At 45.9% G+C, this 13,297-nt stretch overlaps 1 protein-coding gene across 2 annotated transcripts in view; it reads left to right on the forward strand.

The window, feature by feature from the left end:
• LOC118219125 (protein O-mannosyl-transferase TMTC2-like) overlaps positions 1–13,297 on the forward strand; it is a 45,627-nt gene that overhangs the window by 1,767 nt on the left and 30,563 nt on the right. The window contains exon 1 of one of the 2 annotated variants that reach the window (XM_035402041.1): positions 7,330–7,386. The exons of the other annotated variant lie outside the window; for it this stretch is intronic. Within the exon in view, the coding sequence (XP_035257932.1) occupies positions 7,343–7,386 (44 nt within the window). The 5' untranslated portion in view covers positions 7,330–7,342. Of the gene's footprint in view, positions 1–7,329; positions 7,387–13,297 lie in introns of those variants that run through there. 2 annotated transcript variants of the gene reach the window in all.

Below are 13,297 nucleotides of genomic sequence, written 5' to 3' on the forward strand. Positions count from 1 at the left end.
TGGAACCCCAGCTCTAAAACATGAAAAGCGCCTAATTACATCTACTTTGAAATGGTTTTCTTTCCCATTTACGTAGCCAGTCTGATTTATCATTATCAAGAAACCCCTTAATATATTAAACAACACTCGTGCATGTATAGAATCTGAACTTTATCCATCAGCGGTGAGTAATTTCACTTGCTACAGTATACAGTAGTTGCATTTGAACTTTCATTCCTATGATAATGATGAATAAATCCCAAAAGGAATGCGTTAATATCTCCCCGGTATTGTCTCGTACTGTGTGCCGCGGTGTGGAATGTGGCCGGTGGGGCGCGCGGCATGTCGGTCGGGCTCGTGCGGCTTTCTTGCTTTACTTTTAACCGCAACCTTTCCGTGACCCCCTTTCTGCACGTGTGAAGAATTGCGCTAGTGTAGTGAGCTGGTGCGCAAATGGAGCCATAGTGAAAGGCCTTTCAAGACGAGCAAGACCCCAGGTTTTTGGAACACAAAAGGCACTAGCCAATAATTCTGCGGGAAAGATTAAGTGCCAAAATCTTAATGCTGGTGCAACAAAGAGTGTGGGCTCAGTAGAAGAGCGTATTACGCAATGGAACAGCGTCGTGTCAGAGTTCATTTTACACTGGATATTTTACTCTGTGGTATATTCTGACTTAATCTGTCTAATGATTAAAAGCGGGGGAAAAACGGTCCTGTCAGTCTGTGGAGAACAGCCAGCAGCGGCAGTACTGCCAGACCGCACCTGACAATGTAGTCTTGAATTTAGGGTTCAGTTTGCCTGCGGATTCCAGCCGTCGAATCAGAAGAGGAAATGTGCCATTGCATTTGCACTTTAATTACCCCCGAATACAGAGAACCTCATGAATCAAAAAAATAATGCTGCTTGGTTTTCATAGGTCAGATTTTTTTCTAGTGGCTGTTTTAAAAAAAATATATTTCAAAGTGAATGGCTTTGTACTTCCTTGATTGTTTCGCTGAAGTGCGTATCCACGGTGACGGCGAGGAGAGGGAAGATTCCGCTGTGGGTGCAGAGCGTGTGGTGTGGAGCAGTGTGTGTGTGATGTGAGCGAGCTTTGCCTGCTGGACGCTCTTGAATGAGCAGCCGTTGTCATATTAGTACAGTATGGCTGTGGATGATAACCCTGCTGAGATCTTTTGGCCTCACAGTTATAGTCTTTGTATTGTATTGCAGTTTTCCCTGTGATACGCAGCATGTGCAGAATCTGTCTGAGAAGGACACTATTACAGGTGTCCCATGTGTTTTTATAAAGGGCAAAGGTTTTCTCCACTGCGTCTCACCTGTCGCTGGACAACTACCTGTCTATTTACCTGTGACCATCAGTTTACTGTAAATCCCTCGTCTTAAATGTGTGTCATCTGCATTTGCTGAAGTCCTGTGTTACACTTCACTTGCTTAACACACTGCATTATTTAAACAGCTTTGTTACATTTTTGTTATTCTGTTTTTCCGTCGTTGCTTAGATCTTTCACCTGGGGAACGTCTTGAACTAAATATATAAAAAGAACTAAGTGCTTCTCGTATATTGTTATTATTGTTATCATTATTATTGAATTGCTCAGCGCATTCCACAGGAGGTATAATCAGTTTCTTAACTGCTTTATGATTATGATGGCAGGAGTTCTGGACATAATAGCTTTCTCATTATTGCACAGGGATCTTTTACATACACTGAGGAGAATGACTCATCATGGCTTTCATGTCTTATTGATGTGCTACGCCCAGAGTTTGGCCCAAAGATCAGTGAATAATGTCAGTAAATGATAATTACCTGTTTAAATCTGTGACCTGTCCAAAGGCTTTTGTGATACTTTTCTCACTTTCTCCAACCAAGGAAAGCACATTTATAGATTAATGTTTTTGGGAGGAGCCATATTATTTTTTAAATGTTATAATTTGTTTGAGTTACATTGCCGCTGTTTGTGACCTCAGAGTAGAAATATGCATGCGTGTGTGCATGTCTGTATATGTGGATGCATGTATGCGTGTGTGAATTTGGGTGTTCTCTCTGGCCTTCTCAGTGTCACTCTGTCTCAGTCTCCCTACAAGACCCTGCCTTTTTAATCTGAAGTGGGTCAGTCTCTAAAGTAGGAGGCTATTGGATGCTGTTGTAGGGTTAGGGTTAGGGTTAGGATGCATTATTGGATGCTGTTGTAGGTCTCTCCCTCGCGTACCAAACAGTGTTTTATTCGCTCCTGTTTATGAGGAGTGCAGTAAATGTCAAATGTTCCCCTGCAGTCATGTTAACAGGCCTCATCTCAGTCCTCTCTTATCCAGATAAACTAATGGAAGGCAAAGGATTCATCTGTTTAAAATCTAAACTGGGACTCGTTTGCAGTTGTCTTTTAAGATGTATCCATATGATTAATTTGTTACAATTTCCGATGCATGTATCATCTGATGGCTTTTGTTTAAACGCAAAGACGTCCGAGTTGGATTGGATTTTTCCTAATCCGATTTGAATTGCTTTTGAAGGTACCTTGGGGCGGGAATTCTGTTACTACTGTCTGCCTGCTGAAAGATAACATCCCATAATAAGCATTCCGGAGTCTACCCCTTCTGCAGGGCTGGCCTTGACGTCTGATGAAACATGGAATTGAATGAGAAGTGCGTTCTCAGCCTAATGCAGACTCGGGTATGCTGCGCATTAGAAATCAAGTGTAAACGGATGACTGCGCTGTATTGAATAAACAGAAATGTGATTTGTCAGCTGTTTTGCATACAAGTGCGAACAGCACCTTGGACTGTGAATTTTCCACAGGTCCATCTGTGAAAGCCTTCAGCCTGTTCTTGATGGAATGCAGAAATGTACATGATATGGAACAGTACTCCTATATTTTGCCAACTTGTGATGTAATCCGTTCTTTGAGGTTTGGCAAATTTATTTCTTTTTTTTTAAAGAAATGAAAAATAGTTTTTCAGAAGTCTTTGTTCTATGTGTTTGTTAGACGTTGTTGAACCTCAGTTGGTAGATCAGGTTCTGTCATTAATCAAATGGTGGGGGTGGGGGGCAGGGGCTGCTTTCACTTTAAATTGTGTCCATAAGTTCTGAATGAGGAATGCTTTCAAAATATCTGATTGTTTGTTCCACTATCGACTATGTATTTTTTTGTTGCTGCGTTAAAAGATATTCATTACTTGCGTCACAATTACAAACGCGCATTTCCCATGAAAACTGGGAATGCAGATTTGCCCTGTGGGTATAAATTCAGCGTTACATGCATCGGGAATCCATTGGACTGCTATCCTCACAGATGTGGAATGTACTGCTAATGCATAAAAATATATTTGGATCACAAAATATATTGCAGTTTTTCAAAAGTTGGCAGCAAATATCCAAAGTATTAGGAAATATTCAGATATTCCAATATATAGTTTAAAAATGCGTCACTGTAAAATTTTGCATATTTTATATATGATTTTATAATTATATAATTTTATTTCATAAGTCAGCCTATTGGCAGTATATTGCAGTATTTTTCCATTTCTCTCGGGTGGTATTTAAAGTGGATGTGCGCTTGGCTGTCAGGGTTTTACACACAGCTGCTCCTGCGCTGTTACTGTACTGCCTGACAGTGTGATTAATGACAGGGATTATTGAATGGTGGTGCTAATGAATTCCTCTTGAGTCGCTGCGCTGAGTTCCTGTCTCTGCTGCGCTGAGTTCCTGTCTCTCTGCGTAATCAAAGTCGCTCGGTCTTCCTCCGCCAGGCTCTGCGGTTTCGTTCGGGAGCGAGGCGAGCCGCCGCTCCACCCGTAAGACAGAACAGATTTATTTATGTGGTTTAGTAACGTTCAGTTCCTCTCCTCTCTCACGCACTGACCTTTCCAAGCTCGTCACGTGTGTGTGTGTGTGTGTGTGTGTGTGTGTGTGTGTGCGTGTGTGTGTGCGTGTGTGTGAGATGCTCGCAGCTCCGCCACGCTGTCTTGGGTGATGGATGTCTTCCCCTGTCCCGTCTCGTCCCCGTTGCTTATGTTATGAGATGAAAACCGCCCAGATTGTTGTATTTTTGGCAGAACCGCGATGCCACAGGCGTGTTTGTTGCTAAAAATACCGCTAATGAGATGTTCCAGGGTGCCCTGCAGCTGCAGCCGTCTCCCCGCAAACCCACGCAGCCAGTCCAGGCATTTCTGGTCTCGCAGTCAGCGGGATCATGGGAAATCGTTTCAGACGCCGTGCAGTGTTCTCAAAATCTTCAGCCCCCCCATTACCTATTTACCTATTTTTTGACTTCATTTTCATAGTCTATTGGAACAATATATTGACTCCTCATTAATCGTATGTAGTAGGACCTATAATATAATGTTGTATTGTTTGAAAATAAAATTTTGAACCAATTTCTCTGAGCGTTGTGCTGCAATGACTGAGTCTGTCTTGGATGACAGGTGTTACGGGGAATAGCTGTTCATTCTCTCAGGTTTCAGGCTCTTGTCACGCTCTTATGCTGTAGTGTTGTGTTGTATTGTTAGCTGTGTGATACAGAACAGTTGTGGCTCAGAGCTGTTCATGAGTCAGTACTACCGTATGTGAAGTCCTGCTGGGAGGTTTTTCTTTCTGAAGCCAAAAATGGGCGGGGCTACCATATGCTCTCAGTCATTGGTCTGAACCAGTCCTTGTTGTGTTTTGCTTTGGAGAGGGAAAACGATAAATTTGATTGGTTCAAACAACTCGGTGATTGACAGCTCATTATAACATGACTTTCTGTGGGAGGTGCTGTAAATGAGGAAGCCCTTGGACCCCATTAGGCCAGCAAGCCGCTCGGCCGCCAGCATTTCAAAGCCGGCTTTACCGTCTGGCAGCCACACACTGGTGCTGGCGGGAAGCCCGCGCGGTGCTGCTGGGGTGCTGTTCACAGCGTGCGCGGCTAAGCTAGCTTTAGCCGTATGTCTGTACTGCTGGTGTGCTGTTCACAGCGCGTGCAGCTAAGCTAGCGTTAGCATATGTCTGGCAGTGAGAAGCTGGTTTGCTAGTCTTCTCATCTGAGCGTTTGGGCGCTTGCGGTGTGTTTTCAGTGCCCTCCAGCCTAGCTGTTAGCATGCTATTTCAGCACAGCATCGGGCCTTGGCTTCCAGATTGTTTAATGTTTGGTCTGAACGTGGTTGTGTAAGATGCACAAAAGCAAAGCTGCTTCCAGCTGTTGTGTGTGAGTGCTGCTTGTGTTTACATTTCGCTCTCCTACCCAGAGTGACTTGCACAAGTCTGGAACATTGGGTGTAAGCAGCCAACAGAGTCGATGATGTCATCCGTCACACGCTCACAGCCAATGGCTACATAGCCCAGTGCTAAAGCCAAACGAGGGATGGTGCAGTCTGCTTGTTAACGGTAGGGTAACCGTGGGGACCAGCGGGAGGGGCTTTGATGTGGATAGTTAGCGTTAGCTGGTGTGTCTGTGTGTGAGCAGCCCCTGCTCCCCATGCCTCTCGCATTAATGGGATTAACAGCCAGCGACACGCTCGAGTGGGCCGGTGCGAGTGCAGATTGGCTCCGCCCCTTTCTCTCCCGGAGAAGCTCCGCTGTGAGTGTGCGGTTACATGAGTGGTGCCCATGGGTGTCCAATCATATTCCTAGTTTCTGTGTGTGTGTTCATGCCCAAACGCAAGGACTCTTTGTCATACTAAGCAGGGTCTTTTTCATTTTGCACAATTCCAGCATTTGTGTGAAGAACTCATCAGCACTTAGTGTAAGCCGGTGATAAATATGTCATTTTATGGACTGTCTGTTACTGGTGGCACTGTCTTTGTGCATTATGATCCTGTCATCTTAATGGTGGTAAGCCCTTCTGTGCTGTGCTCAGGGATTATACCTTTGAGTTGGTTTCTGAAAGGATAAGGATTGCCTCTGTGTTCTCCGTTTCTGTGCTGAATGTTGTCCAATGCCAGGGCTGTTCAGCTCCAGTCCTGGAAGGCTGCAGTGTCTGCTGCTTTTTCAGCATGTAAGTGATTAACCTTGAGCCATTGATTGGCTGGACAGCCCAGTGCACACACCCTCTTTCCGAGTCCTAACTAGCGGCTGATTAAAGGGAATCCGCAGGAACCTGCGTGCACCGCTCCAGGTCTGGGGTTTTACATCTCATCAGGCCTCAGACATTTCCTTTGACAGCACGCACTGTCCCTTTAAGATCACCCATGTGATCAGTGTGTTCTTAACTGAACATTCTAATGCTGATGTCACAATCGCTGCTGGTAACTGAAAGCAGTGGAGTTCTAGAACATTGATGTAGAATTTATTTTTAAAAACATACTCTTCAAAGGGTTAAACTCTCTAAAGAAAGGGAAGCAGGCTAATACATTTTGAATCCTTCTGCCCTCGTGCTGTTTTTTAAGCTCCGACATTTAACCAGTCAGCCCGGCCCTCACTGCCCCCGTATTGTGTAAATTGTGGCTTACTGTGGAGAGCTGTGAGCCTGCATACTTTCACAAGTAGCCCTGCTGGCTCTGACGCATGTGTGTTGTCTGTGCCTATGCACTTGTTAAAACAGAATAAGTCATGTTGTGGTGCGGCCCTTGCGTGCGTGTATGGGCACTGTGAGTAGAGCTTGCGGTAGGAGTTGTGCTGAGGAGAGAGTGATCCATGAGTGGCTCATTGCAACTCTTCTCTAAGTGCGTTTCTGTGTTGGAGCAGCGGTCAGTGAGCGATGGACATCCCCAGCCAGGCCAAATTTTGGCAGACAGTGCTTCACGGGAAAAGAAAAGGGGGAAAAAAAGCTAATTGCAGTTGCTGCATTATGCTTTCATCTGATGTGGGGGAGTGCCCTGGTTTACGCAGCTGTGTGTGGAACTCGGTTGTCCGAAATTAAACATTAATCAGTGAAATTGCTGTTTTCTTTTCGCTTTGCCGATCTTCCCTTTTAAGTCCGTTGGACTGTTTGCGTAGTGCGTGTTGGAACTGAAAATCGGTGATGAAGCAATTATTCAACGTGACACTGATGCTTGAGCCTCAGATTTTCACATGAACGATTTGTCTGATGATTTGTAATCAGTAAACTGCTCTCATACCGCTCAATCAACGTTTCGCAGGGTTTTTTGCATTTTATGTCCGATGGACAATGAAACCTTGTGTTTGTGTGCTCGCACATTTCAACATCCAGCAGGAAGTCATGAAAAGGAGAATGTGTTTCAAAAGTACACTTGAATACAGCGCAGAGAATGGAAAATCTTCAATGACTGAATGACTTTATGACCCGAAACTTTACTGAAAAACAGGAAAAGGAAAAATTGGGCAGGACTGAGCCTGATCTCCGAAAATTTTTTCAAGGGAGTTGAGCTCCCCATCGGTTGGAAAAATCTGACATGCTTCCCAATGGGAAGAAACCTCAGGAGGATATGGAGGAGAGCCCATCTTCTGCTGGCCAGCCCCATGTCAGTAGGTAAAGATGAGCTCAATGGTCATAGAGCTGATGGGAAGTTTATTGACAAAATAGACAAAGTTGTCGATCTCAACGTCTAAAAGCACTGTCAGATTTGTTGTTTCCCCCCCCCCCCCCCCCCTTTGAAGTGTTCTGCTCCCATGCGGCATGACTGAGTGTTCCAGAGCATTGATTCTGTCTCACTTACTGCACTTAAATCCCTCTGTTCAGCTGCTCATCTGTGGGGCCTGTCTGTCAAGAGCAGGCTTCATTTGATGCTGTAGTTTTGAGACGGTCCCCAGCGGACGTGTCCAGTGTATGTAGCTGCTCGTAATGAAATGAGCCCTGGAGTATATGCAGTTCTTTAAAGATCTCACTGCAGTAATCACGTCTTTGTTTTCACGGATGTTAGTCTTTTAGAGATTTTGGATGAGCGTTTTGGGCTTTCCCCATGAGTGGCAAGTTGATTATGGTCTGTAGTGAAGGACAGTGGTCTCATGGTGTACAGTATTTATGAGTTTGTTTCTTCTGCGGAACAATGAAGACGAGGATATCCCAGTGAAGCTTTAGACTGATTAGTTGTGGATTTGTCTGTCTTTAGAGACTTTGGGGTCTGGCTTTGTGTAATTGTCCGCAGATTGACAAAGGGGTCAGAACTGATAACTGGGGGGGGGTGGGGGGGGTCTTGCCCCCAGATTAATGGTTAAGCCTTGCTGTGGCCGTGGAGGGGAGCTTGTGTGGTTTTCACCCCTGCTTCCTAAAAAATGCTACAGGGACACACACACTCACACACACACTCTCTCTCTCTCACACTCTCTCTCTCTCTCACACACACACACACACACACACACACTCTCTCTCTCACGCACACGCACACGCACGCACACACACACACACACACACACACACACACACATACTCACACTCACACAATCTCACACACACACACACACACTCCCACGCAGTGCAGCGTGCGGGTCTGGCAGACCCTTTGTGCCCATTGAGGCGCTTGCTCTTCAGGCCCTTTTGTCCAGCGCGGGTCTGGGAGCTGGTGCAGTCATGGTCCTGGGACAGCCGTGACCAGCGGGCCCGCGCAAAACAAACACCACAGTCTCATTCTGCCCCCGTGTCAGGTCCCTAATTAGTCTACACCGGGGGGGCAGGAGGTAAACGTGTCCCCCCTCCACCCTCCAGGGTCCGATGCATACAGAATTTTAGCTTTTTTAAGCTGCTTGTTTAAAGTTAACAGAACATTTAAATTTAAGGACGTTTGCAAGCATTGCTCTATAACGTTACTATTTATATATATGTGTGTGTGTGTGTGTGAGATCTCACATTTATGTTTGAGATTAAATAAACCTTTAGAGTTTAATTATTTTTGGTAGATATTAGTATGCATGTGTGCATGAGCGTGTGTGTGTATATGTCACATTTAACCTGAGTTGTATTATACAGGTTTGGGAATGATTGGGATAATGTAGAATTGATCTTTTATTTTGTGGGGTATTTTAATGCAGCAATAAGAGTTTAATTTTTAGTTGCATTGTTTCAGATTTTAATCTTCATTGGATTAAGAGCTGTTGGAAGGATCACAATGTAGTTTTTGTTAATGTGAACAAGGTTTCCTTATAAAATTGGCTTTCCATAGCCAGCAAGGGGTGGCTCTTGTTTATGCTGATTGATTCTGTACATACCGGATCGAGTGCGCTAAGTTTGAAAGCATGCGTTCGCCACTGTGTGGGGGCAAGGGGCACACATGGAGCTGTTTGGACTGTAATTGGCTGTCGGGTATGTCATGTGATAACGGTGGGGCTGAGTTATTGGCTGCAAGGTGTCAGCTGAGTGGGGATGTGTGCTGATGGAGAGGGAGCAGGGTTCAAACCCTGACCCCGTGGGCCCAGGTTTGGGCCGAGACGGTTCATGTTTGATGGTGTCCGTCTGCTGATAAGCAGAATCCAGCGAATCCCCAGGATATCCTGGTTTCAGAGAGCAGTGTTCCCAGCACTGTCCTCCTCGCATAGCTAATAAAACCCTGCAGTGCTGGGGTGGTGAGAGGACTGGCACAAGGGCCTCAGCGGACTTACCTTCTGCCATTGATATGAAAGTGAAGATCTTCCACAGCTCAACTGTTATTCCTGAACAGCTCTCCTCTTCGGTTTCCTCAGGGATCTGAATTATGCAGCGTGCGTGTTTCTGATCTATGCAGTAGGAATGCCACTCAGCGCCTCAATGGGAGCCATAATGGGCACTCCTCCGTCTTTGAGAGAGCGCAGTTGCTCGTTTGTGTGTGTAATTTTAACTGCAGGCTGTGTAACTGGAGTTCTCATAGACTTGGAAAGTGCGCTCCTGTGCTTCGCTGGTCTGTGATTCCAGCCAGTGTAAATGGTAAATGGTAAATGGACTGCATTTATATAGCGCTTTTATCCAAAGCGCTTTACAATGGATGCCTCTCATTCGCCAGAGCAGTTAGGGGTTAGGAGTTAGGTGTCTTGCTCAAGGACACTTCAACATGCCCAGGGCGGGGTTTGAACCGGCAACCCTCCGACTACCAGACAATCGGTCTTACCTCCTGAGCTACGTCGCCCCCAGTGTAGCCTGAATGCGCACGGTAGTCCTTCGTAGCTGCGATGGAGGCCTAGATGAACACGGTAGTCCTTCGTAGCTGCGATGGAGGCCTAGATAAAGGGCTGCTGCTTTGAGATTGCCTCCTTACTCAACAGCCCAGAATTATTTATGTTGTTGTAAACTCAGCTGTTAGAAGTTGGGAGGGGCAGCTGTTTTTATTTATTTTATTTATTTATTAATTTATTTAAACAAAGATTACTCCAGCAGAGGACCCAGACAGAAAGCGGCTGTTTGGAGCCGGCTGGGGGGGAGTCACAGCTGCAGCGACGCTGATCAGGACGTGAATCATCTGCGTCTTTCTGAAGTGGCTGGCGGTGTCTGCATCGCTCTGAATTTTAGTGCCCCGGTAAATAATGCCCGTTCCTGTCCCTCTCGGGGGGGGGGGGTGGGTGGGTGACTCTGCCGTTTGGGGTGATGCATCCCTCCGGTGTCCTGCTGACTCTGCTCGTTCGCCGGTCCTGTGGTTGACTGAGCCGTGGCACCAGAGCCAGTTACGCTCCTCCACATGAACACACGCACGTATGAATCATTACTATTGCAAAACACCATATAGTCATATCCTGTTTCTTCAGTCTCAGTCTCACCCTCAGCCGCCCCCCCCCAGTGCACAGCCCCCATTTCAGTGCTGCCCCCTGTCTGAGGAGTGAACTCAGCCCCATGCCTGACTGAGTGAGCATCAGCAGTGGTGCACGGAGGGGTGTGGGGAAGGCTGGCTGATTCTGTCCTTCAGTAGAAAGCACGTTTCCGCTTCTTCTGTTGATCTCTCCTTCCCTCCTGTTCTCATTATCACCCCAAAATGAGTGAGGGTTTGTGTGATTATTGCTGCACCTGCGCTTGTATTATAAGAAAAAGATAGTAAATAAAGGGGGATTAGTTGTGCAGTAAACTGCAGCTTAGATAATAAGGTGGCTGAAGCCCAGCGGTGTGTAATGGAGGAGTCCCAGCCCTAATAATGGCCCAGCATGCATCTGTGCTGCATTTCACTCCACTGAAGAGATTTAGCAGAAAATGCCGCACAGACATATTTATGTATTTCACAGCTGTGTATTTATTTTTTTAGAAAACTTACACAATCTAAAAATGGAAATCGCCATCGTGTCTGGTAATATCTTTGTAGTGTGTTATTTCGGTATGGTTTCCATTTTCCGTATCCAAGTAACAAAGACAGCGTGTGGATTGGGCTTTGCGAGCTCACCCCTCTCACTTTCTTTCCCTCTCTGGCACATCTGTAAGTGTGTGTGTGCGCGCGCGTGCCTGTGTGTGTGGCGCATTTGCAGCTTGATGTCATGTGGTACATTATTTGGGTTGACTGAGTGCTGAATCACTGTGGATACTGAGGCTTGCTGAAGGCTCAGAGGGTGGAAGTGCTCAATTGTCTGAGCACAGCAGAACCTTTCTCTGTTTGATCCAGAGTGCCGCCTTTCAGGTGGAAGACTAACCGTGGTGCACACAAAGGAAATGGTGTGGAAAGGGTGTGATTTACTGAAACCTGCAGAAATGTCAATGCTTTTATCTCTCATCCAGTCTAGTATATTTCTGTAAACCAAAACTGAGTTAAAAGATGCAGTAGCATGCTTACATTTATCTTGGATTCTCAGGGATTCACCATATGGATATCTTCCCTGTGAGGATGCAGGATACCTCCCCTTACCTTGATCCTGTGGAATGACCAGTTTTGGCTAAGCAAACGCATTTCCTGCTTCAGTGTAAATGGATTAGTGTTCATTCGTGTAGGTCTTTGTAAGCATAATTTAAGCAGTGAAATTGGGGGGGGGGGGGGGTCAGAGCAGTAATAGTATGAAGCACTACACTGGCCTGCTCTCCCAGACCTTAAACTGCTGTAATTCAGTGCAGGTTGTGTGATTGCACAGCCGAACAGGAAATAGCGGGGTTTTATTATGGGGCACTGTGACGTTTGCCTCCTGATTCGGAGGTCGTGGGTGCATATTTTAATTTATTTTTTGGGCTGCATCTGGTCACTGATGGGGCTGTAAAAGGATAATCTTTGATCACGGTTCCCTAAGGCTGATCCTTTCATCCAAAACTTATTTATTCCGGGACAAATTCAAGCAGGGCTTTGCGTCATTTGTCTGATGAAACTTTGGCTGATTGCTTTAAAGGTTGGGGTGATGGGGTTTGGGGGTGGGGGGGGCGGGCACAGAAAGCCCTTGTGCAGGGAGTGCACTGTGCACTGCGTGTTGTAGGTGTTCTTTGTGATTTTGGGCAGGATTTCTGTTCTCTCACCGCTGGATTATATCCAACCGCTGGTGTGACTGGCTTCTGCTCTAACCCATAAACCCATGAGGCCTCATCACTGCTGGGCTCCTGTCAGATGAGTGCAAGTCTCCATTTTAAACTCTTCATATTTTACAGGTGGTTTTGTCACCCTGTTCTCATTTTATTATTAATAATAATAATAATAATAATAATAATAATAATAATTAGAATGATGTGTCCATCAGATCTGGCTCTTCTCTTCTCTGGTGACTTTGGTTTTATGGAAACCTTTTGTGTGATTCAGTGCACTTCCTCCTCTAGGCTGCTCCAGACCAGAGCAGTGGCTGAATAATTGCTCTGTCAATGCTGTACTAATAGTTATTTGAAGATGTCCGGGCTAAGGTAGCCTTTAACATGCTAGATGGTGGTTGCTGGACACAGGGTCCATTATTCTGTGCTGCGCTGTCCAAGGTCAGATGCCCTCCTCCACCTGACCTTGGACAGTAATCCTGATGGAGAGCCTTTGGGCTCTAAAAGGTTCTGCAGCAGAAGAGATTAACTCTGCAGTCCACTCTCAGACTCTTCACGAGGAGGAGGAGGAAGAGGGGGAGGGGATAAGAGACAGATTAGCTGACCTCTGCCGTTAATGGCGGGTGTGGTTTTGATCGAAGGGGTCAAGGCTGTTGGGCTTTACCATGATGCACTTATGTTCCTGTGTTTGTTAGCTCTGTCAGTCCATGTGGTTCTGCGCAGGTGTTCTTCTCACTAATGACTGAACACAGTGGAGGTCAGAAAAGCCTGTTCCATCGTGCTGGGGGTCGGCGTGCTGGCTGTGTTCTCATACCTGGGGGGGGGGGGGGGGGGTGTCTTATGGGCTGTTTAATGCTCAGCTGATTTTACTGAATGTAAAACCTGCTTAGCATTGAAACCGGGGACAGTGGTGTGGTTAATTGATGGTGGTCAAATTTATCTAAAACTCATTACAATGAAACATTTTACAATGAAAACACGTAAAGAACACGTATAACATCATGTATGTGTGAATTTGATTCCATCATAGTCACTGTATTAAGAAGCCATTGACCTGTTC

This window comes from Anguilla anguilla, chromosome 19 (assembly GCF_013347855.1).
Source record: "Anguilla anguilla isolate fAngAng1 chromosome 19, fAngAng1.pri, whole genome shotgun sequence".
In the NCBI taxonomy this organism is placed as follows: Eukaryota; Metazoa; Chordata; class Actinopteri; order Anguilliformes; family Anguillidae; genus Anguilla; species Anguilla anguilla.